Below are 25880 nucleotides of genomic sequence, written 5' to 3'. Positions count from 1 at the left end.
ACCCAAGAACACCAAAATCAGCCCCTAAGCACCTCAGTAGCAAAAGGTTGGTGTTTAAGTGTGTGTTTGTGTGATAAAGTAAGACAAACCTACACTTTTGAACACAAAAATGAAGAACAATAGTGATATAGAGACAAAGCTATATGTAACTCTCTTCCTTCAAATTTTCTGAACCTGGAGGAGGGAGGAGGAGCCTCCCTCTTATAGAAGAGGAAAGCCAAAGCTTCTTGGAGAAGCTAAGGTTGAATGCTATCCCTCCATATATGTATGGAGGATGTCTCAAATGCTCTCCAGCTGTGCCAGCTGTCCCAAAATATCTCCAAAAATGTGTCAAAAAGCAGTCGACCACTTGAAGTGGTCGGCCTGCTAGTAAAAGTGGTCGGCTGACCACTTTAAGTGGTCAACCAGAGCAGAAACTGGTCGGCCATAGGTGGGAGAGGTCAACACACTAAATGCAAGGTGGTGGTGTGGTGGTCGACCAGAAAAGATGGTCCAAAGACCAAGAAAGCCAGTTATCTGACAAGAAAACTAGCTGGAAAAAGGAAAAGTGGTTAGCCAGGAGAAATACTGGTCTCCCACCCTTGTACCACCTTCTAAACAAGGAAAGCAAGGTTTGTACCAAAAACAAACCAAAGCGGATGCAAGACAAGAAATCGGGAGATGAAACACGCGGCCAAAAGCCTCGAAAACTAGCCGACGAGCATCAAAAGTGGTATGCAACCACAAAAGTGGTCTCCCGGACCACAGTGTTCCTCTAGGCAGAGGGAACAAGGTGTGGTTCAAAAGCCATGCCAAACAGAGAATGTTAAACGGTCCTGAGACAAGGCGCGCGGCCAAAGGCTCCAAAAACCGGAAACTAATCTCCAAACGGGAAAAGTGGCTTAAGACCACGAAAAGTAGTCTACGACCACAGAGAGATGGTCTACAAGACCACTCCCTCCCTCCGGGGAAGAGAAACAAAGTTCGGTCCACAAACTGAGCCGAAGCACATAAGAGTTCAGAGGCCTGGAGGCAAGGCTCTCAGCCAAAACTCTGAAACTTCTAAACGAGCACAACATGCACCATCACCGAGTGCTCAATCGATGACGTCTGAGTCTTAAGGTTGGTCAAAAATGGGGTGTCTACAGCTGCTACCAAGTGAACCAAGTGTTCCTCCATAGACTGGGACTTTATAACAATATCATCAATGTAATACTCTAGGTATCCTCCAATAAGATCATGAAAGATAGTATTCATTGCCCTCTGATATGTTGCCCCAGCATTCTTTAGACCAAATGGCATTTTTACCCATTCGAATATGCTAATATTCCTAGAACACCTGAATGTTGTCTTGTGGAGATCCTCCTCTACAATGCAAATCTGGTTGTAACCAGAATACCCATCCATCATAGACAAAATCCTGTGTCCTGCTGAACTGTCTACCAGTAAATCTACTATAGGCATGGGGTATTCATTTTTTGGAGTTGCCAAGTTCAAATTTCTAAAATCAATGCATACCCTCATCTTGCCATTCTTTTTAACCACAGGCACAATGTTAGACAACCATTCAACATACCTGGTTGTTCTAAAGAAGCCTGCTTTAAGGAGCCTGAGAATTTCCTCCTTCACTTTCTGAACCACTTCAGGGCTCATCCGTCTTGGTTTCTGCTTGTGTGGTTTGAAGTTAGGCTTCATAGGGACCCTATGTTCCACTAATGGCCTATCCAATCCTGGCAGTTCAATATAAGACCACACAAAACAATCCTTATATTTCTTTAGGACTACCAACAACTGGTTCCTGTCAATAGAACTTAACCAAGCACTAATATAAGTGGGTTGCTGTGCAGAACCTTCCCCTAAATTGACTTCTTCCAAGGGGTCTTGTACTTGAGCACTTACTGATGCTTCTCCTTCGACTTCTTCTACCTTCGAAGCAATTTCTTTGCCTTGTTCTACTCCCACCTTCTCCGGTTCAACATCTTTGCCTTCTTCCTCATAGACAAAATCTGTTTATAAGGCTTCTTCTTCTTGTATTTCCTAGACTTTTGTTTCGATGTCCAATGCACAGTACTTATCAAGGGTCAAAGGCCTGACCTTTTGTTGTTCCTAATTACAACCAACCATCATGGCTTCTCTCTTTCATTCCTGAACCTTCTAGACTATTAATTTTATGTCCAATGTTGAAAACTTGACTAAAGCCAAGGGTCTGGCTTCTTGGGTCTCATCTTCTTGCCTACAACCAAGCATCATTGTTATCCTTGGTGACGAACTCTTCATCAGCACTCTCCTGCACTAAGTGTTTCAGGTGTGCTACTTACTCATCAGCCGTCACTTCGGCTGTTCCATCAGGTTTTCTCAATATACTAATTGGTGTCACTCTTTCAGTATATAACTTAGTCTCTACAAAATCAGCACAAGCGATAAAGGGTTGAGGGTCTGCGTTGATCTCCTCTGTCTCTCTATTGCATAAGGCTATCATTATTTTCTGATGTAGACAGGAAGGCATACATTTGTTAGTGTGGATCTAATCCCTACCAAGTAAAGCATTATACTTGGCATTACTATCTATAACAAAGAATGTTGTCATGCAATCTCTAGTTCCCACACTCAAGTTGATGGGTAGGATGCCCTAAACCATCTGTTTATCCCCAGCGAAACCAGCAATGGTTGTGCTGGTTGGGATTAATCTGGGGTTTCTTTTTTCCAATTTCTTCAAAGAGGAATTCGGAAGCAGGTTCACTGCTGCCCCGTTATCCACTAACACCCTGTTCATTTGTATCTCATCAAAATAAGCCTTGATATATAAGGGCTTAACGTGTTGGGTCATAGATATTGCAGGGTACTCGAAGGGATACAAGAGATTAATACTCACCTCCTTATTTTCAGTTCCAATGGTGTGGCTACTTCAGACTCATCTTGAATCATGCTAACCTGTGAATTTTCACTAGAAACTGGAATAGGATCATCTTTCTGACCTTCTTCGTTTCCATTTTTAGCCTGGAACTCCTATGGCAATATATATACCATGTTTACTAACACTGGAGGACATGAGCCAAGCTGAACTGCTGGCTGCACTTGTTTCTTTTCCAAACTAACTTGTTCAGTTATTTTGGAACCATCTTTCATGCTGCACTCTGGTACCTCAGTATTGGTGACTTCCTTCGAATTAACTCGTTTGTGGTCTACTCCTGTTGGCTTTGTGCCCAAAAAGGTTTGTTCAGCCATGAAGGCTTCAAACATCTCATCTTTAGCCATTTCTTTCCTTTAACCTAGTTCAACTTCTTCTTTTGTCTTACTGTCGCTTTCCATCAAAGCCTTTTCAAGACCTGCTAAGCTGGATCTTTCCTTGGCTTTCAGTTTAGTGTGAACTTTAGCCAACTGCTCTTTGCTGACATTTTTTTTTTTGGTTCTGATGAGCTAATTTTGGACTTTCTTTTTCCTCTGTTTGGCCTTTTGACTGGGCCAATGAAGAACTCTCTCCACTTTCCTTCAGATCCTTTTGGTACTGGGTGTACCTTCGCTGGATCTTTCTCCTTTGAGACCTAAAGATTACTAGAACCATAAATGGTTCCTTTGTTTTTGGGTACTTGAGTAATACCCAATTATTTGAAGCCACCAAGGGAGGTTTAATCATTCTGCCCTTGTCTCCAAAGACATTTCTCTGTGCAAGTATTTCCTTAGGCTTGTTCTGTATGACAAACTAGTCTGGCACCCCAGGTACCCATGAACTCACTAGTTTAGTTACTGAATTTGCTTTCCCAATCTTTGAAGCCATCTTTGAAGCTAACTGTTAAGGCCAATCACTGGCTCTGGCACGCTGTCTTGGGCCTAATTTAGGTCTTCTTTTAGGGTAATTGCCCTGTATCTTGTCCGAAGTTAACTTTGGAGGCCAATTACTTGCTCTGATTCCCTGACTTGAACCCAATTCAGGTCTTCTCTCAGGATAATTTCCTTTCATCCTGTAGTAATTGGGTGGTCTGAATACATGCAGAAGTCTCTTAACCTTGGATTGCATTCTAGTGGTTGGTGGTCCAGCCAAGAATGGCTGCTATTTGGGACCAGTTAGGTATGACCTCTTGTTATAGGTATTGGTTGAATTAGAGTGTCTCTGTACATCCTTGTAATACTGTTTCCCATCAATTGGGAGCCTTTTCAGCCTTTTGTAACTTAACCTGTATCTGGGACACATCCTTTGCATGACAGCTATCTCAAGAGAGTCATCATCCAATGCTTCTGGTATCATTCTTGAAAGCAGTCTGGCTGGCAACATGCATCTGCACATTAACCTCCTCCAATTCCTTCAAGGATAGGTTTTGGAAATCTAGCACGCCAACATTGGTTGTAACCTCCCCAATCTCTGGAAACGGGTTGGTGTCAATTCCCATAACTTTCTCTGCTTTGGCTGGAAACTTTAAACTCCCTTTTCAAATCTGTTCTTGGATCCTGTCCCAAAAAATAATACAGTTTTTAGTTGAATGAGACCAAGAATTATGTCATTTACAATACATTTCCCTTTAAGTTCTTCTAGGGTAGGGATCTTTACTCCCTTTGGTTACTTTAGGAAATTTACTGCAAGCAAATGATCAAAAATGTCATCTGCTTTTGTTAAATTAAAAGAATACTTCCTATGAAGGTCTTTTTTTTTAAACTGCTAGTCTGTTGAACTGTCATTCTGAATTAACGCCTCACAGGTTATAGGCTCTTTCTCTACTATTTCTGCTACATCAATTTCATAATTAGGGTCCCTATAATAAGTCTTATATGATGCATTATTTCAATCATGTTCTTCCTCAAGTAAAGATTCATATCTAGACACCTTATAGGTTAATTCCACTAAGTCTCGAAACTCAATTGAATTGACTTCTTTTGAAGCCTAAACTTTAAACCATTTTGAGCTAATCTCACAAATTCAGGCTCTGGTAGAATGACCCTACACTTGTTTCGTGCTCTTTTGACACTGGCAATAAATTGAACGGCCTTCTCATCAAGCCTTTGGCTCAACCTTGCCAAATCTGCCATGGAAACTTCAAGCTCTGTTTGGAAGAATTGGGCATGAAATGCCTCCTCCATTTGCTGCCAAGTTTAGATAGAGTTAGGTGTAAGGTTAATATACCATACAAAGGCTGCCCCAGTTAAAGAATTTGGAAAGAGTCTCAACTTCATATAATCATTATTGGTAAATTCACCACATTGACCTACGAACCCAGCAATATGTTCTACTGTTGACTAGTTTCCATTTCCATAAAAGAGAGCAAAGTTTGGTATTCTAAACTCCCTTGGGTATTCATGCACCCTATCCACCCATTCTGGGTATGGCTTTCTATATACAGGAGTCTGAACCCCCTAAGCCATAGGTCCACACATTTCTCTGACAATATCAGCAATTTGGTCTCTAGGAACCATATTCTGTGCTTGTTGGACTACCACTGGAGGAACAAACACAGGGTTTGATGGAATCTCATGTGCTTAAGGTCCTCATGGTCCATAGAGAGGTATATTTCGGACTGGCTATCCCTGTGGTATTGGTTGTTGTTGGGGGTATGGTTGACCTCTCTGGGCCTGTCCTATGAAAGGTGCTGCAAGAGGAGGAACAGGTGTTGTTTCTCTCCCAGCCGCAAGAAACCCTTCCAACCCCCTGGGTGTGAATTCGAACAGAGGGTTAGGGAACCCCCTTGTGTTAGGCATGGTTTCGAACATAGGATTTGGAAACATTCTAATGCCATTTTCTTGTGTTGGCCAAGATCCACCAATTTGTATGGCTTCGCTCTTAGATAATGAGATATTTTGATTTACCAAAGGCCTCGACGGAGGCTCATACCATGACTGAGGTACAAGTGATGATCTTTCATAATTTTGATTACTAGTCTGATCATTAGTATGTCCATTAATTTGCATTAGGGGTGCAACTTGGGTGGGTTCGATCGGGTTGGTGGTTTGCCCAAGCCCAGCCCGAATTGTATTTAGCAGTGCCCAAGCCCGCCCAAGCTCGACCATGAACCCGAGCATTGCTGCCCAAGCCCGGATCAAGCTTTGTATTTTGAACTCGGGTTAGCCCGAATTGCCCGAAATTCACAGGCTTGGTTGGCTCTGTTTTTTTTCATATAATATATATATATATATATTTAATGTGAATCAAACACAAGATTATATATATAGAAGTCACAATCTTGCAAGAGCTAATTATATATATATATATATATTTATTAGCCTAAATTATATATATATATATATATATAAATGGGTAATCTGCTTGCTTGTGTAAAATTATTATATAGATTAACTTATGTAAAATGGGTAATCTGCTTGGTTGTGTAAAATGAATAATCTAACTTATGTATATATTATATACATCTACCTGAAACCCATGCCTCTCAACACTACCCAAAAGCCAAAATCACTTTCATCATTCTCAAAGCCCAAAAACAGTGGCATCAACATCATCAATTTCTCTTCCTTCTCATCCATTTTTTAATCGCCACAAACATCATCAACCCAACCGAATGTCAAAAACAACAACAACAATGGTAGTACACGCATCGATAAGAAACGAAGATCAAAACTACCGCCCAGATTATATATATATATATATAAATCAGTTACATATTCCTGATGCAAGAACAAAGAAGGAGGAAGCTTACCCAAGGCAGATCTACCAGGGCTGAAGAAGGAGGAAGTGAAGGTGGAGATCGGGGACGATAGGGTTTTGCAGATTAGCGAAGAGAGGAAGGTTGAGAAGGAGGAGATTCACCTCTACCGTTCTTCAAAGTTCTTCACAATTGAACAAAAAATGAAATGAGTCTGAGAAAGAGATAAGGAAGGTAGGGTTTTCTTTAGATTTAATCTAAGGGTACACATAAAAGATGCTAATCTAACGGTGAAAGACTAACCAAAAAAAATAAAAAATAAAAAATAAGAATAACTCTTTTATTTAATTTATATATATTATATAATTTATATAATATATTAAATTCAATTCGGGCTCAGGTTGCTCGGGTTGGCCATTGGTTCTGCCCAAGCCCGGCCCGAATTACAATTCAGGCAACAAAAATCTACCCAGGCCCGTCCAGATTACAAGATATAGTTGCCCAAGCCCTAAAAAAACTCGGGCTGGGCTCGGGTTGCTCGAGTTGAGCCCGCCCGAGTTGCACCCCTAATTTGCATAGGCTACTTATCTCTTGCCAATCTTTATTGAAGAACATTTGAATTTTCCTCCATATACGTTGTGATAATTGGTTGATGGGAATTCACTCAATCCATGAAGAATGTTGCTCATCTTTCCATTGTATACATTAACTATTGTTCCATGGCATCTACCAAGCCTCCCCACGGATTCATTGGTTGGGTAGACGAAACAATGGATGATCCAATTCCATGGCCTCGTCTAATATTTTGAACATGTGGTGTATGCTCCGAGGTGCTGGTCTGTTCGATCATAGGTTCTGATGAGATAAGTACTTTCATAGGATGTGTTATCACATTATCCTCTGGATCAGTTACTTCTACCTCTCCCTCCACAGCTTCTTCCAGGCGTTCATTTTCTCATTATCTCCTGCGTCTAGCCATTTTAGTGTCCCACTAGGCGTGTCAAAAATATATGTTGTCTTTTTTTTGGCTTTCGAAGGTTAATAATGTAAATTTAAGTGTGTCATTAAGGATTAATCAGTCCTTACAGAATATTAATTGCCAACCAATTATCAGACGATTGTGTTGTAATTCTTTCAGCCTCAATGAAGAAGACTTTTACTAGTGGCTTATTTAGGAGAAATTAGTAAATAATAATAAGTAAAGAACAATTTCAGAATCTGAATTTCATTAAGTAAATGAAAATTTACAATGATCTGACCCAGCCTTGTAGAGGTTCACAGCAACAAACTATTTAAAACTACTCCTATGAAATGAAGTGCAGTACAGGAATTGAAGTGCAAAAATGTAAAAAACTATAAAACTAGAAAGAAAATGAAGTAAATAAACTAGTTTCTGGATCTGAGTCTGGGGGTTTGTTCTGGGGCCTTCTTTGCTATTTATACTTCTCAGTGGTAACCGTCGAAGTGGGCTTCCAATCATCGAAATCTCCTCCCACGACTGTTGAACATGCTCTCTCACAATCAGTCCCACTACACTACTCTTGCAGTTAGGCTTCCCTCCTGATTTTGAATTTAAACTTATGAGTAACTGTTAGGCCACATCATCTTATATCTCTCAACTATTCCAATGCTACGCAGATCCATTAATACCAATATGAACTGCCACGTGTCAAACTTTGATTGGCGACTTGCATTAATTCCCCAAATTGCGTTTTAGGTGCCACGTGTCACTCTGCGATTAGCTTTTTCAAATTATACAGCCAACAGAATGGTTACATATTTCAAATTTTTTGGGGACATTCAGACCATCCAAATACATTAAAGTGGGTTGGCATCCACCACCCATAAGACACTTCAAACTCAACACAGATGGTGCATCAAAAGAACTGATAAAGCAGCGGCAGTAGGGGGAATCATCAGAAATTGTCACGATGACTAGATTGGCGGGTTTTGCAGATCATTGGAACAACACCCCGTGTGGCTGCAGAATTATGGGGCCTAAGAGATGGATTGCAACTTGCTCTAGACCTTAATCTACAAAACATTCAAATTGAAGCTAACGCATTTTTTATCAAACAATTAATGACCAATGCAAACCATCATCACCAGCTTAGTTCTCTTAGTTTTTACTGCAGGCACCTTATGGAGCAAGTAAGAGCTCTAACACTTAGCCATGTTTACCACGAAGCAAATCCCTATGTTGATGCACTCGCTTATTTAGCTTTTACTAAGGAAGAAGGCCTCTACCGTTTTCGTCTCTTCTGCCTCTTGTATTGCCAACTTATTAGTTAATGACTCAAAAGGGATGCTCTATCCCAGACTTCTATACTGTTAACTTTTATTAATGCATGCCTCTATTTACCAACAAAAAAAAGAAAAAAAAAGAGGCCTTTCTATATAAAGCCATATGTCCATTTCAAGTCAAAAAATGGGAACATAGGTCTGTATGTCTATTTTCAATGCCTATTTGACCATTTATATAAGGCCTATATATCAATTTTCAAAACTTGTATGTCCATTTCTATGTTATTTCAACACCTATTTATCCATTTTCAAGTTAAAAATATTTTTTTATATCTTCTTAATTTATATACATTGGTCCGTTTTTAATGCCTTTAAAAATCTAAACTTGAAAATACTCTTAAAAAAATTTCATTTATGGTGTTAAAAATTCAATTGATCATAACTTTCCGTTCAGTGATCTATTTTGAATGAAATTTTTATTATTGTTTTGAGATCTATCCAATCAAAATAGCCAAAAGCAAATTCGTCGCATATTTTTGCAACAAAAAAAAAAAAGAAGTTAATTTTAGCTCTGATTTTTTCCCACCTAATCATGAGATACAAGACTGAAAAATATATGTATTCAATTTTTTTGAAAAATTTCATATTAAATATTGATCTTATTTTAAAGATCTTGAAAAGCCAATTTCAAAAGTATTAATTTTTATAATAAATAAATTTATAAAATTCAAGTTATAGTACTTTAAAATATATTAGCCCAAAATACACATAAAGGGAAAAAATGTTAAAAATTATCCCTGTCACCACATATTTAGACTTACCAACAAATAAATGTGCTAGAATTCCGTGCCAAAATATAGAAAAAAGAAAGAAAAAAAAATTAAAAATGGCTATTAAGTTGAAGAGAAAATTGAAACGACAAAACAGATAAAGAAAAAACAAAGATAAAAGAAGAATAAGAAAATAAGAGGGAGAACCGAAAAAGAAGAAGAACTAGAGGGAAATATATGGTCTCCATTAATATATTTCCAGTCGACAAGAAAGTTATTCAAAACCGTGATGTTGTGTTTTTTGAAGACCAAACAATTGAAGACTTTAGCAAAGGTGATCAACCGGAGCCAACAACTAGTGACCTCATTGATATTAATTTATCTCCTTCGTTTTCGGTGGATGATAAAAATGGGGGAGATGTACAACCACCTGTTAAAGATATGGAGAATGATGTTAATCCTAATGAAGTTTAGCCCGAAATTGAGGAAGAGCATCCAACTCAAGAACCACCACCACAACTTGAGTTGAGAAAATCTACAAAGGACCTGCAACCTTCGAAAAAGTATCATCCCAATGAATTTGTGTTGATATTCGATCAAGGAGAGCCCGAGAGCTACCAAGAAGCAATTGAGCATACAAAGAAAGGTGACTGGAAAAAGGCCATGGAAGAGGCTTAATTGAAAAGTCATTGGTGTTATCCGTCAATGGATTGATGATAGTGTATTTCATCATGTTGCTATTGAAACTTCGACACACGATTTATGGAAAAAATTAGGTCTTTATGATAGAAAATCAGCCACAAATAAAGCTTTTCTGTTTTGTAAGTTGGTTAATTTAAAATATAAAGAAGGCAGTCCCATTCCAAAACATTTGGATGAAATGAAGAATATTGTTAATCAACTTGCTTCTATGAAAATTGTTTTTGATGATAAGTTGCAGGTTTTGACGCTACTTATTTTCTTACCCGAAAGTTAGGAGACTTTGGTTGTGACGATCAGTGATTCGACGCCTGATGGAGTTGTCACAATGAGCCAAGTCACTAATAGCTTGTTGAATGAAGAAACTAAAAGAAAATTAGCGAGTTCTTCTCATTCGATGACATTTGTTATGAGAGGGTGAAATAGAACAAGGGAGAGGAGTAAGACTCCTCATGGTCGTGATCAAAGCCGTAACAAATCGATAGATGGTTCTTTTTCAAAGAAAAATATTGAGTGCTATTATTTCCATGAAAAATGACACATGAAGCGGATATGCCAAAAGCTCAAGAACAAGGAGAAAATGCATGACAAAAGTGTGGATAAGAAGTAAGAAAACACAATGGTGGTTACTACCAATGGTGATCTCATGGTCGTTTGTGAAGATGATTGTGTCAATTTTGTGGACCAAGAGAGCAATTGTGTGATTGATTCCGATGCTTCTTTTTATGTGACATCTCGTGTTGATTTCTTTACTTCCTACACCAAAGGAGATTATGGTTGTGTTCGAATGGGTAATGAAAGTTTGTCTAAGATTATTGGCATAGGTGACGGTTGCTTGAAAACAAATTTGGGTTACAAGTTGTTGCTTAAAGATGTGAGGCATATTCTCAACATTCGCCTCAATTTGATCTCTACCAGGAAGCTAGATGATGAAGGCTACAACAACAAATTTGGTGATGGAAAATGGAAGCTCACAAAGGGTTCTTTGGTGGAGACCAAGTGCAAGAAGACTCGCACATTCGATGCAAGGAAAAATTTGCTAAGATGTTGTCAATGCACTTGAGGATAATGCTTCTACTGAATTGTGGCACAAGTGACTTAGGTACATGAGTGAAAAGAGGTTACAAGTTTTGTTCAAGAAAGAGCTTCTACCCGGTTTGAAAGGTACGCATCTTAAAACTTGTGTTAAACAATATAAAGTTTCTTTTCATAAAAATGTTGCTTATAAAAAATATATATATATATATTGGAGTTGATTCATTCGGATGTTTGTGGTTCTTTAAAAGTTAGAATACATAGTGGTGCACTTTATTTTGTAACTTTCATTGATGATTATTCAAGGAAAGTTTGGGTTTTTGCACTAAAAACTAAATATCAAGTGCTAGATGTGTTTAAGCATTTTCAGGCCATGGTTGAAAGAGAAACGGGGCAAAAATTGAAGTGAATCCGAACAGACAATGGTGGTGAATACATTGGGCCATTTGATAAGTATTGTCGCATCCAAGGTATTCGACATCAAAGGATAGTTAAGAAGACTCCTCAACAAAATGATGTTGTCGAAATGATGAACCGCACCATTATGGAAAGAACAATGTATCTGCTTTCACATGCTAAATTGCCAAAATCCTTTTGTGGTGAAGGAATGAGGACAGTGGTTGACGTGATCAATTTGTCTCCTTTTTATCCTTTGATATAGTGTTTATGGACTTTGGAGTTTCTCTTTGATGAATTGGGCACTTGTGGGCTCTCCAATTCCCTAACAATATATTTGTAACTAAAGAATGAAGATTGAAACTTGAAAATGTAGTTTGAGTTGAAGAAACCATGGGGTGACGGTTATTAAATTTCTTTAAAAAAAAAAAAAAAAAGTCTTACCCTTAGAACGCCTATATAATTTAATGCGTGATTCTATTTACACACCATCAATCCTCTCGGTATACACCATTACTTAGTTCACATTAATAATATTTTAAACTTTTGATTTTTCACTCGATACACGTCATAATATTACTCTTTTAGTTTAACCCACACAACACAATAAATACCCTAACACAAGATGAAGTGCATTCCATCAAAGTTGAAAAGACAATAAGATCCAAAATACAATTCACGATAATTTTAGATTCATGTGTATCTCTCTCCCCGATCTGTGTTGAATCAATGGAAGCAAAGTTAGAGCAAACTGCGAGAACCAAACGGCGGACTAAAATTTTACGGCGATGAAGCAATCGGTGTGGTATGCTGCAAAAATTTAAACAAAAAAACAGTTAATATTGTTCATAAATACAATGTTGAAAAATCATAAGATGTTCACAAATTTATATTCGAACTAAATCAAAATGTTCAATTTTTTATGTATAAACGTTTAATACTTTTTCAACTTTAATAATATGAACAAAATGATTCTGTTCAAATATAAATAATTGAACACTTTGTAAATATTCAACTCTGCGTGTGCACAAAACAAATAAGCCATTGTTGTAAAGATGAACAATGGTCTTTTATTCCAAATCAATACGAACAAGATAAATAACAAAGTAAACTAACATTTTCATTGCTGTTTTGTTCCAAATCAATGTCATTCATAGTATGTAAATCTTTAAAATCAATTGATTTCAATATTTTAAAACCCTAAATCTTCCAAAACAATAATATTTTGAGTTTGAAAAATAATAGAAAAGAGATTTGTTATAGGTGATGGTGTGTATAGAGATATTTGTTTTTTCATATGTGAATTGTTGAAATGAGTATACACACTCGTATTGTCTTTAATAGTCATTGTACTTGAGGATATCATTATCATATAAATTTAATGATTAAATAATATGTACTGAGAGAATTAATGGTGTATAAATAAAATGATCCTAATTTAATATATATTCATATCTAATGCCACCATGATCAAAACTTTGGAAGGATGATTTGTAGAATATTGAGTGAATGTAGAATAATAATATTTTGTTTTATTTGTAACTACTTTGCTCTTTAATAAATTAAACAAAATCATTAATTCGATGTGATAATTTGCAAGAATGGATTACAATGCTATAGTAGGTGGGGTTTTTGTTAGTTGGGGCTTATTTCTGATGATGGGAGTCTAATTTGTTGGAGAAATTCTTCTTAATTTCTTGACTCGGTGGTCTTCGGGTCTTCAAAATCTGACGATGAACTTGTCGTAAAACAGAAATGGGTTACTGAGTCATTTTCCTAAAGAGAATATTTGCATTCTGATAATCAAATCTGTAGAAAATGATTATCAATAATAGAAAGTAGAAACTTGCTCGCAGCCTAGTTATAGGCCTTAATGCACTTGATAGTATACATCATGTCCTTTGATTGTATCCAATCAGATATGACCGTTGGATCATCAATCTATGGTGCGGATCTATCACACACCGAATCGGTGCATTCACTAATCACACCTAATCTTGATTGGGTGCCATTTGATCTGTTCGATTGCGTGTTTCTCCAATTAATGACTAAGATCAAGCCGCTCTAGATAGGACACACAACCGTTCGATCGGTTGGTTGACTCATTGTCAACGCACACCACATTACTACTGTCACGCGAAGCTAACTATGTTCCACATCACACATGCCACGTTGGACCAACCTGTTCCAAAGCAAATAGGAAAGTGTCGTTATGGCGTCGATGCAAAGTGCACCACACAGCCCCCATGCCACACAGCCTGCGCCACATATGCGTGTATGGATGGATGGATGGATGGATTCCTTGCAGTGTGAGTGCATGCACACTAACAATCATTCCACAATTCCATATTTAAAAGAATATTTCATATAGCTCTGGCTCCATGTTTTCGTCTCTTTCCAATATGGGACAACTCCTCAAGCTTGTTTCAAGCTTCCCAAAGAAAAATAAGGAAGGTTTTAAAATACCCAAAAATTAAAATATTACTTTTAAAAACTCTTTTGAAAATTCCTCAACATAATTTAGATGACCATGGACCTTAAGAGTGAGCATGACTTGGCTTGGTTCAATGTAAGGTGAAACACCTATGGTCTCATAAAATTTGAAACCAAATTAATCATTTAAATTATGAAACCAAGTCAAACTGAACCATTTAAAAAAGGTTCAGTTTGATTTAAACACCGGTTTCAAATATTGTAGGAGGTGTTAAAAATTGTAAAGAGCAATTATAAAAAAAAATTATACCAAATATTCAACCAAGCAGTCACATGAGTGTGACACACTCATGTAAGTGTTTGGTAAAATATTTGAGATCTCTAATATTGTTAAATTGTAAATAGTTTGTTCTAATAGTAAAGTGCTTATTTTTGTTCGTTCTCAATAGGTGCTCTTTTTTTTTTTTTTTTTTTTTTTGCCTCTGCTCCATTCATTCCCTGTAATTCTATCACAAGCTTACATTAATAAACCAAAATATTTACTTATAAAAGGATGTAATTCTATGCTTCAGGTGCATGGTAATTAAAATGTATAAGTTTTTAACTAACCGGTATGTTTTGATTTTAATCCAAAACCGTGGACCTCATGCGTGAACCGAACCACAAAGTTCACCTAACCAGAACCGAACCACATATTAAAAAGTCAAACCGAATCTACCAGTTTTGTTTGCACCGTATCGGATTGTAATTTATTCGATTTTTTTGCTCATCCCTAATGGACCTCCAACGGATTGTAATTTATTCGATTTTTTTGCTCATCCCTAATGGACCTCCAACACCAACACGAACATGAATTTATCTATCTATACTATTATTAGGTAAATGTTAAACTTGGTGTTCAAATCTTCTCCTCTTGCCACGTAACCGATATTTCTATCTTAAAATAAGAAGTTATACAAAAACGAAGTTTGAACTTAAGACTTTGTGTTTCATTAGAAAGACTCTTACTATTTAGATAACATATCAATTATAATATTTATTTTTATTTTTATTAATTTGAATTACGTAGTGTGAAAACCAAATATTATAAATTGTCAAATTATTTTATTAACTTTTTTACATTTTTTTTAATAAAAAATTTAAAAAATTACTAAAAAATCAACTCATAATCAAACTTGCGCGTGGAAGTAGAATGTCAAATCAACTCTCTACTTTCAAAGATGGACACCCAAAGGGAGAGAGAAAATGAGACTGCGTTTGGTTATATTTGCCAAACATAGGACTGTGATTCCTACACCCAGTGGGGCGACCCCACTGACGACCCCCAGTGAGGTGTCGCCTCCACATTGGCCGAAAACAAAAAAAATAAAATAAAAAATAACAGTTTTTTTTTTTCCACCAATCACATGCGACCCCCAGTACCCCCACTGGGGGTCGGAGGCATTTTCCCCAAACATATTTCCACCCACTTTTATGAGCTTGGTGTTTGTTTTAAACATTCAAATTATAATTTTTCACCCATTTTTAAAAACTCATTTTCAGGTGAAACAATTTGACTAACCTGATCGTCCTCACGGACATCCGGCCGGTTGACCGAAACAGTGCTCCGATTTTTTTTTTTTTTTTTCGCACCTATTATTTTTATATTGTAAATAAAAAATATTTTCAAATTTTTTTTAATTTTTATATAAACTTTAAATAGAATTTTAGGTTGTGTGTTTGATTATGAATTGTAAATTTTTCAATCAAATAACTTTTCTAATTTTAAAAACCCAAAACTCCTTCCAAAACTCAATTTAAAACTATTTTCAAAACTCATAATCAAACAAATTTTTCACACTCAAATTATAATTCCAAACCTTACAAACTCAAAAAATATAACTCTATTATTAAATATAATACTCTACCAAACGCTACTTGAAACTTTCCCCAAAATACATAAATACATACACACATTAACATAATAGCATAACTGAAAAAGATCACAATACACACCTTTTAAAAGCTATGTATTGTATACATCTTATAATTAAAGAAGAAAATGATATAATTCTATATTTTTTGAGGCATAATTAATAAAAAATAATAACCAAACACTGCATAAGGCATAACCAAATATTTGAAAATAATGTCATAACTAAAAAAAAAAAATTAATCATAACTAAAGATGCATATGGTAAGAAGTGTGTATTGTAAAATTCCCCAACATAACTACTACCGGAAAGATGTGTAATGCAGCAGCACAAATATGGTACGTACATGTACATATATCCCATATGCAAACATCTCTTTTTTCTTTTTTTCAGATTTATACAAAAAAGACCCAAGTTATTTTACCTTATTTTCTTGCATTTTTTTGGCAGCAAATTCAAAACAAAATTCTCCCTTCATTCCGAAAGTCAAGATGCCAAAGTTGAACTAGGGCAACTATCCACAATGCAGGCCAAGATGTCTCTATAATCGCGAGATATTCTGAAAGAATCATAAACATTCCCATCCCTGCTCTTCTTGTACTCAAACAGAAGGTTTGAATGATCAAATGCAGTGAGTTTTACAAATCCATAATCAAAATCCCTGAAAATACTCCAATGAGTCTGGATGGTGGTAAATGGTGAAAGGCTTGCTCCTGCACCCCCGGCAACCACATGTATTGTCCCATTAAGGGGCCCCTTGTAATAATGCTTCTCCTCATTAGTGCAAATATTCTGTGCCAAGAAAAACATACATGGCCAAAATGTTATATAAATCCATGCTGCTAGTTGATTTGATAGCCAAGTGTACATTATATTTTCTCTTTTCTTACTCTTTGTTTTCACTTTCATCTTCAAAGGAAACAAAAAATAAAATAAAATGTGTTCGAGAACCCCCACCGTGACAATTTGACAAGAATAAACACGAACTTACAAAGAGATGACTAGTATCAGCACAATCCATGAATTGGAGAACCCCAATTTGCCAATGGTTCAAAATCCCAGTTTCACTCTCTTAGTGATAAATAAATAGTAAATAAAAGGATGGGTTGAAAAATATAATGGAACTGACTTTTGTACAAACAAATTCAATTACCTGGTAAATGGGACATGTCCTTTCATAGTTGTGTACATGGCCAAACATGGCTATATCAACCTTGTACTTCTGCCAAAGCTTTTGAAGACTATCCCTCCCCATTGGTTCTGCAAATGATCCTTCTAAAGCATAATTCGCATCAGAGGAATAACCTAATACCCGATGTGCAAGGAAGATCAGCCACGGTTGCTTCAGTCTATCAACAGATGCCAAGCAATGCTCGATGAACACATATTGCTCAGACCCCTCTCTCCAGTCCTGTTCTGTGTCAGCTATGCAGAATTTGAACATGCCATAATCGGTGGAGTACCTAGCAGAGGAAGATATGAAACTTAAAAACAGTCACTCCATGACTTGGGTTGCATGTGTTCTATACAGAAAATTTACAATTAGATGGACTCTCTCTCACGCACGCAGGCAGAGTCAATTTCTTTGAAGATGGGAAAATTCTAAGTTGTATCCTTCATGGTATTTGGAATCTTTATAATGTTTTGACTCAAGGATTGGGTTTGAGACTGAATTTGAGTTTGAGCTTGAGGTAAGTCGAAATCTAGACTTTGGTCAAAACTTCCAATATTTTTTACTTCGAGAAAATGCAATTGGGGGCCAAAATGAAGTTAGCCAAGAAGATGAGCTACCTCCTCCTCCTCCTACTCCTCCTCCATTGGATGACTATTTTTTCGACATGTGTAAGCAACTTTTTGGCCTTTGCTTTCAAGACTTGCACCCGCATTGGATTTGTGAGGCACATAAAAGGAGGATTTTATTCACTTGGCTTACACAAAGTGACAAAATGATTTCAAGAAGTCCTAAGTAGCACAAAGCCCATTTCTAGGTCGAGCAAGGAACAAATGCAAATCAAGTAAGAAAGTTCGGCCAAACATATAAACATATATATGTGTGTGCAGGGGCGGAGGGAGGGGGGAGGGGGGGTGTTAGGGGCGGTTGTGGCCCCTGCAAGGATTTTGGAAACCTCATGCTTATTTGTATGTGATGCAGTAATATGCAGCTGCTATATATGTTTGGCCCCTGCAATTTTTTGACCCCAACAAAAACATAATCCTTCCCACATAAAATAGAATTGAGCCTAGTCCAAACACAACTCAAGCCTTATAAAATTGTGGCCCAGTAAGCAATAGTTGGTAGCAGTTTTAATGGATTTTATTAATGTGTGTTTTAAAGCACATATTAAAAAGTTTTACGAGAATGTACATTTTGAACGAAAGTGTAATAAAAAATGTACAATTTATCTCTTTTAACATATGCCTTAAAGATACATGTTAACAATACCTATTTTTATTGAACTAATAAAAAACTAACTAAGTTTGAATTTTATAATTTTGTTTTTAAAATTTTACTACTTGGATGGTATATATTTAAGTTTTATAGGCAATAATTTTCTATTTCGGCCATTGTCAAAAGCTTGTTGACCAGTTGAATTTGTTTTTACATCACAATGAAATAATCAAATTATTTTAACCAATCTAATGCGATTTGTTTGCAAAATTTTAATGCTTCACTTGCCCAATATCTTAATAAATTTACACAATATTAATTTATATATATATATATATATAACCAAACCAAACCAAACCAGGCTAAGCCAAGCCTTAAATCCCATCAAATGGGATAGGCTACATGAATCCTTCTTCTCCATGCGGTCCTATCAAAGGCCATTTTGTTAGTCAAATTAAGTAGATACATATCTCTATTTACAACACTACCCAACGTTAATCTAGGCCTACCCCGTCCCCTAACACTTCTATCTACCGTTACAACATCGTACCTCTTCACTACTGCCTCTGTTGGTCTCCGTTGAATATGTCCAAACCATCTTAATCGATTCTCTCTCAACTTATCTTCTGTCAGTGCTACTCCTACCCATTCTCGAATACACTCATTCCTAATTCTATCTTGTTTAGTCTTGGCACACATCCAACTTGGCATTTTCATCTCAGTCACACTTATCTTATCTACATGTTATTTCTTGGTTGCCCAACACTCCGTCCCATACAACATTGCTGGTCTAATAGCCGTTCTATAGAACTTACCTTTAAGTCTAGTGGGTATTCACTTATCGCACAGTACCCTAGACGCACTTCTCCACTTACACCATCTCGCCTTAATCCTATAGGCCACATCCGCATCAATCTCCCCTGCTGTTATGATAATCGACCCTAAATAACGAAAATGTTCACTCTTAGGCAACTCTTGGTTTTCAATCTTCACTTCTGCTCTGCTTTCATTGTTACTGTTACTAAATTTACACTCTATGTACTCTGTCTTAGTTCTACTTATCCGGAATCCTTTAGATTCAAAAGTTTTTCTCCAAATCTCCAACTTAGTATTAATTCCTTCTTTAGTCTCATCTACTAGCACTATATCGTCTGCAAAAAGCATATACCATGGCACGTCATCCTGTATATTTCTCGTTAACTCATCCACAACTAAAGCAAAAAGATAAGGACTTAAGGTAGATCCTTGGTATAACCTTACAGTGATAGAAAATTCATTTGTCTCTCCAGTAGGCGATCTAATAGTGGTCACCACCCCTTCATACATGTCCCTAATCACATCAATGTAACCTTTTGTCACCCCTTTCTTCGCTAACACCCACCATATTATATCTCGGGACACTCTATCATATGCTTTCTCAAGGTCGATTAACACCATATGAATGTCTCTTTTCTTTTCTCTATATTTTTCTATTACTCTCCTCAAAAGATAGATCGCTTCCATTGTTGACCTGTCTGGCATAAACACAAACTGATTCTCTGACACCTCTGTTATATCTCGCAATTAGCGTTCTATCCCCCTCTCTAACACTTTCATTATATGACTCATTAGCTTGATTCCTCTATATATATATAAAATAAGTAATGAATTTTAAATATTTTTATTACTTTTACTTGAGTAATTCAAAAATTTATTGTAACTCGACTAGACTAAAATTTTCATATACCATTCTTGTTCATTTGGCACCCCCACCTTTGCGATCCTTGCTCTGCCTCTGTAATATGTGTGTGTGTGTGCACGCGTGCACGCGCATATGTGAATGTAACACATTATTTTTACAATGACTCATACCAGAACTTAGCTCTGTTCTCAGTAGGAACATAAAACATAGTCTCAGCCAACACGCCACATTCTCCTCCTGAATCCATGTTCTGATAGAATGATCCTGTTCCGGGCCAGTCACGTTCATGGTTACCACTGAAAGGAGAAACTATTAATTGCCATTTGCCACACGAGGAGAGAGTAGATGAGTGACTATGTACAATGATAAAAAAAAGTTGCAACACACCTAGCAATCATATAAGGCACAGTTGAGGCAATTGGCTCAATTTGAGAAGTAAACTGATCCCACTGTGAAAGATATCCATTTGCATAACATATATCTCCAATGTGGAAGACTATATCAGTGTTCTTCAAGTCCTTAATAAGCTGTTTAGTAGTGTTAAGAGAGCCGCGCTGGAAATTATTATATTCACTGGAGCCATCAACCTCATCCTTCATATTGGAAAACGAAAAAGATATTTCAGAACAGTAGCTTACTGGGTAAATGGAACTGGGCTGGGCTTTAGAGTATTCGAATAAAAACTCAACAATTAAGTCATTGAATGAACATTATGGTGGTGAAGAACAGATTCCCAATAAAATAAAATTAGTGAGGCAATGGAAAAGAAATAGATCTATTACTATGTGACATAAATCTATTAAAATTCCCAGTTACAATGATATATTTAAAATAGATGAAACCTGGAATAAGAAAAATAAATCAATAAAGGGCTAGGTTCAATGTGCATAATGAAGTTTGCAAGGGAGTTCAGACCTTTCCCAGGTCACCATAAATTACTACACGCTGCACAGAATTTTGACCAGGATAAGGAGATGCCCTGAACTGGTACATCTGAGTCCATATATATGTACCATTCAACAACATATGTCCTATCTTGTACGTATACCTGCATAATAATTCAGTAAATGTTGATCTAAAGAGGCAAGTAAACTGATACACTGACTGCACCACTCTTTGTACCCATAGTCCAGGTACAATATTGAACTAAATCTTTTTGAATAGAGCAGCCACCATCAAAATAAATAGTTTCTCCCCCCCCCCCAAAAAAAAAAAAAAACAACAAAAAATAGGTATCTCATAATATTATCAGAGAACATCATACTTTGATGAGTTCTAATATCAATTATTATATCTCATTTGTTCGGTCATTTGGACACATTATTTAACTTTATTAAACCAAGGGCTTCTTTCTATTATCGTAAGTTATAAATTAGGATAGTAACTTGACATGTAAATTTACAATGTATTCAAAGTTGCCTTTGGCCTTTATATATGTTTGGATGAATAATGAAAAAATGAAAAGGAAAAAAAAAAAGTTTGAAATTACAACCAAAATTAACCAAAATCAGTGGAACTTTGAGAAATTAACCAAAATTTAACACATTTATTACCATTGTCATATACTAGCAGAAAATACAAACATACACTGAGTTGGGCCACAAATCCTTCAGGAAACTGGTGTGTATGAATCCAGGATCACGCCATCCCACTGTTCTTGCTGGTGCACCTGCACCATGGAAATATAAGATGAATTATTCTACCATAAAGTCTTTGTCATAAAAGTCTTGATCCGTTCAACCAAATACGTGAAAAGCCCAGGAACACCAGCGGTGAAGAATGCTCAGAAATTGAAGTGCCAAGCAACACTTTTGTTAGTTCAATAAAAAATAAATTAATTAATTAAAAAAGAAAAGAAAAAAGAGCATGACTTTTATTGTTTGATCCCAATCCAGAATCTGTAATTACTATAGGTATATGATATTGTCAGACAAAGACTCGTATACATTATCTAGTATTGTCACTGATTTGCCAACTCTTATGGAATAGCATTTTTGCCACAACTGAATTACGTGTACATAAATCTCCAAACAAGATTTGATATGGTAACATTCACTGTGTACAAGAAGCCTTATCCAAGTAAAAACAGCATGAAGAAAAATAAAAAGACCTCTTATATCATTATTAAAGATTGGTGCATGGAACTATTGAAACAGTAGCTCTGCCAAGAGGGCTGTATCTATAAATGCAAAAATATTCAATAAAATTTTAAGCTATGATGTTTTACTCAAAACAAAAGTTCCATAATTATCAGCATAATAAAGATGTTCGCACCAGAATTCTATTTCATATCCATTACTTTTAGTATGTGGAAATTCAGTACAAAGATAAGGTCATCATTCTGAAGCAATGCACCTCGTGTCCATACTTGGGAATAAATTATACAAACAAGATTCCAATGTATATTTACATGTATACATATTTACGCACCACACATACTGCGACGATCAAAAGTCACTGTCCCAGCTGGGGAACGACTTTGTTCTCCTCCTTTTGGACCCCATTCAACGAAAGGTTCTGCTTCATTGATCCCATATCCACTTGTCCATGTTACAGTCATCTGAGTTTCAAGTTAAACAGCATCATTTCCTCAAGAAATCTTTAAAACCAAGCAAGTAAATAAATGACCAAATGAAAGAAGGGTAGTAGTAAGCAACAAGAGAGAAGGCCTACCATGCATTGGCAAGGCATTAGGACAATCATCTATGACATACACTATGCATAAGACCTAACAACTAAAGTGACAGAATTAGACTTACTTCATTCCATGTCTTTCCTTGTGCTAAGCGTGGGTACACCGGTGCATTTGGATTTGCAAAATCTACAATATTTGACACTGCCAGCAGCTTCGGCTGTTATTGAAAGAAAAAGGCATTAAATTGCATTGAAGGTGGTTGTGGCTAAAACACAAAAGAGAATACAATCTTCATATACAAGCTAAAAAAATGGTAAAGAAAGGAACAAACTAATAAAAATTTAAAACAAAAAAATGTTTGTGGCTGAAAAATGTTTTCGTTTTAAAATTTTTCTTTTTAAAAAATTAAAAATAAATATGGTGAAAAAATAATGAAATTTTTTAAAAACTTATCATTTTCATATTGTTTTGTTTTTCTATGCATAAATATTTTTTGAAAATTTAAAAATATCATTTTGATGTTTATTGTCACCAAACTAATATTTTTCTACATATATATATATATATATATTTAAAAATGAAAGCCTAGCTGTTGATGGATTATAATGGTTACCAAACTAGATACACTAGAATTTTTTTCTTGGAGAACATTAATGACTACAATTGAATTTTTATTTTTAATATCTCAGTTTATCTTTATAAAGCTAGTCGACCAAAAGCTTCCCAACTGAATCCAAATTACAAATGAAATTCCAATTAAAAAATTTCTTTTTATTTTTTTCTCATATATGTTTTTGAAAGCAATAGCTGAACAGAGATATTGAACTGTAAAAGGCCAGCCAATGGTTCTTTATAAAGACCATAATGGACCAAAACAGAACAATCAATGGTTCTTTATAAGATTATGTTCACGAAAGACAGTTTGACCTCCACATAGCCATGTTGGTTATATGGGAAGAGAAAGATATTACGAGCATACAGTTAATAAACCGCCAGAAAACAATGCAAAAGAGAAGTCGGATCTCTGTTTGATCAGTTGAAGCCTTAATGATCCTTTGCCGCTATCTTTGAACTTAGGATTTGTGTAATTTGCATATTGATACTGCAAGAGAAGTGTAATAGTTTAATATTCAATTGAGTCATAGAAATGCCCTTTTTCCACTTGGAAAGCAAGCCAAGAAGTCATAAAAGAAATCCAAGGCAGCACAGCTCGAACCTTAATTGGTGCAGTACACAAAAGGGGAGGAAAAACTCTGCCATTTTCAGGTGGGCAAGTAGAAGCACTGCAAAAATAAATAAGTAAATAAAATACAATGATTTGTTCAGCTTAACACCATCAAAATTAATATATATAGATAAATATTAATCTCAAAAAAATCATTTCAACCTGAAATTTGCCGGTGAAAATACTCCAATCCAATCATCAATTGATGGGTTCGGAATGCTATATTCCAAAGTCAACCACTCAGAATTTTGCCCCTATATCAGAGAAGGAATCTTGGCATCAAACCAGACCAAAATCACACAAAATCCTTTCCAAATTTTCAGATGTTTGAAACTTCTACCAGTCTCAGTGTGTTCTAGGCAGCAGACGCAGGCATTACCCATCAAAGATTAAAGGATGGGTTAACTGAAAGTGGTAACCGGTTTATGTGGGAATCCAATCTCTCCCATTGCTAATATATTAATTAGTTTTAAACATTTATTTTCATACATGCCCTGAACTCTGAGACTTAAGAGTGCAATTGAAGGTTACCTACCTCTAACCCAAGAACTGTAGGAGATGCTTTAATATAAGCATGGTCATCAAATGCAAACACTGCCCTCTGAATTGCAATTCTCGAGAGAGGCTGCTGGTTTCCATGCGATGTTGCCCCATTGAACCCCGACAAAATTGCCAACAAAATCAACCCCGATAATGTCATCCCTCCCTCCCAATATCTGATCAACTCAATCAAAATTCAGCATAACTAATAGTAAGAAACCCTATCCACAGCAACACAACACAAATTGCAAAATCAAAAAATAAAAAGAATAAATTACATTCTAAACTTAGCAAAGAATCACATGGAACAAAAATCTTAATTTTCATTTGCTATATTATGACCATTTATAATACCAAACATGTCTCTCTCTCTCTCTCTCTCTCTCTCTCTCTCTCTCTTTTATAAGATTTTTCTCTCAAGAGCCAATAGACAAATATCAGAATCAAAAGCTAAGTTTCAAAAAGGGGGAATTCTTAATACATGGCATTGCAACTCACCCACAAAAATATAACTACCAAACAGAATCCCAAAAAAATATAACTGTGTTTAACCATATATGAACTCCTCCAACATACAAAAACAAGTAAAATGCTTCACTATTCTTACAACAGTGGGTGACAATCTGAAAATAAGCAAGCAAATTAGGGGACACAGTAAGCATAATTGCAACTAGGCACGTAAATTAACTGAAAAGAACTCACACAAAGAAATGAGAAAATTGAGTTAAAAGGGTTTGTGTAGTGTACAATTTGAAATTTTTGAAGAAGAAGATTATAATGATCTATAAAGAAGAGAGTCGAAACAATTCAGTTCATCGCGTCGGTGGTATATCAGTAGTAATCAGTTTGTAGTAGTGAGGGAACATTCGGTCGAAGGTCCGCAAATTTGGACTTTGAAAGTTGAAAAACTCATAAACAGACAAATATGTTTATGCAAATGGGTATAGGCACTAGATAGCATGTAGATATTAGATAGGCGATTGGATAAGAGTCGAATGCAATCCAAATTCTCGAATAAATAGTTTCTTGTCTGGTCTAATTGACTGAAAATTATAAATATTTCATTTTTTTTTTAATCATGAGGTTAGATATTATCTTAATAAATTTCTCGTTTAGCGGTAACATATTAATATAATTAAATTATAATGGAAGGATCGTCACTTAGCTTCCTATTCACTACACTTTAAGGTGTAATTAGACCACACTCTAATATCTCTCTCGTTCATTCAAATAATTATTTTATCATTTTAAATTATTTACTAAATAAAAATGCTAGATATATCAAGAAATTTATCAAAAAAATTACCAAATACTGTAGACCTTTGTATGATTTTTTTGAATTTTTTTGTAAAATGAA

The 25880-nt window shown here is 35.9% G+C and overlaps 1 protein-coding gene across 3 annotated transcripts; it reads right to left on the bottom strand.

Moving 5' to 3' along the window:
- Positions 1 to 16317: 16317 nt before the first annotated feature.
- On the bottom strand, positions 16318 to 25551 carry LOC114323460 (putative inactive purple acid phosphatase 1). Of its 3 annotated transcripts, XM_082887870.1 has the most exons (14): positions 25271 to 25505; positions 25022 to 25146; positions 24519 to 24699; positions 24146 to 24237; positions 23975 to 24041; positions 23738 to 23860; positions 22883 to 22975; positions 22554 to 22683; positions 21711 to 21792; positions 21039 to 21171; positions 20511 to 20716; positions 20294 to 20419; positions 17207 to 17516; positions 16318 to 16845 (listed from the first exon to the last, which is right to left on the bottom strand). In XM_082887870.1, exons 3-14 carry the CDS (start codon positions 24681 to 24683, stop codon positions 16540 to 16542), a joined length of 1833 nt encoding a protein of 610 aa, XP_082743996.1. In that variant the 5' UTR covers positions 24684 to 24699; positions 25022 to 25146; positions 25271 to 25505; the 3' UTR covers positions 16318 to 16539. The 3 variants fall into 3 exon arrangements, with proteins under 3 accessions (XP_082743996.1, XP_082744000.1, XP_028126872.2); XM_082887874.1 differs by lacking the exon at positions 25022 to 25146 and having other exon boundaries at positions 25226 to 25551; XM_028271071.2 differs by lacking the exon at positions 25022 to 25146 and having other exon boundaries at positions 25271 to 25551.
- Positions 25552 to 25880: the final 329 nt, after the last annotated feature.

Source organism: Camellia sinensis, chromosome 1 (genome assembly GCF_055761805.1).
Source record: "Camellia sinensis isolate YWXY chromosome 1, ASM5576180v1, whole genome shotgun sequence".
Classification (NCBI taxonomy): Eukaryota; Viridiplantae; Streptophyta; class Magnoliopsida; order Ericales; family Theaceae; genus Camellia; species Camellia sinensis.
This window is presented reverse-complemented; position numbering and strand designations above follow the sequence as displayed.

Excerpts from the sequence above, each read along its gene's own strand:
- LOC114323460 (XM_082887874.1), bottom strand. The coding sequence starts at position 24,683 with ATGACATTATCGGGGTTGATTTTGTTGGCAATTTTGTCGGGGTTCAAT. Across the intron at positions 22,976-23,737 it reads TTTCTGGCGGTTTATTAACT|CCGAAGCTGCTGGCAGTGTC; the intron begins GTATGCTCGTAA and ends TTTCAATAACAG. Across the intron at positions 22,684-22,882 it reads AAGGAAAGACATGGAATGAA|ATGACTGTAACATGGACAAG; the intron begins GTAAGTCTAATT and ends CTTGAAACTCAG.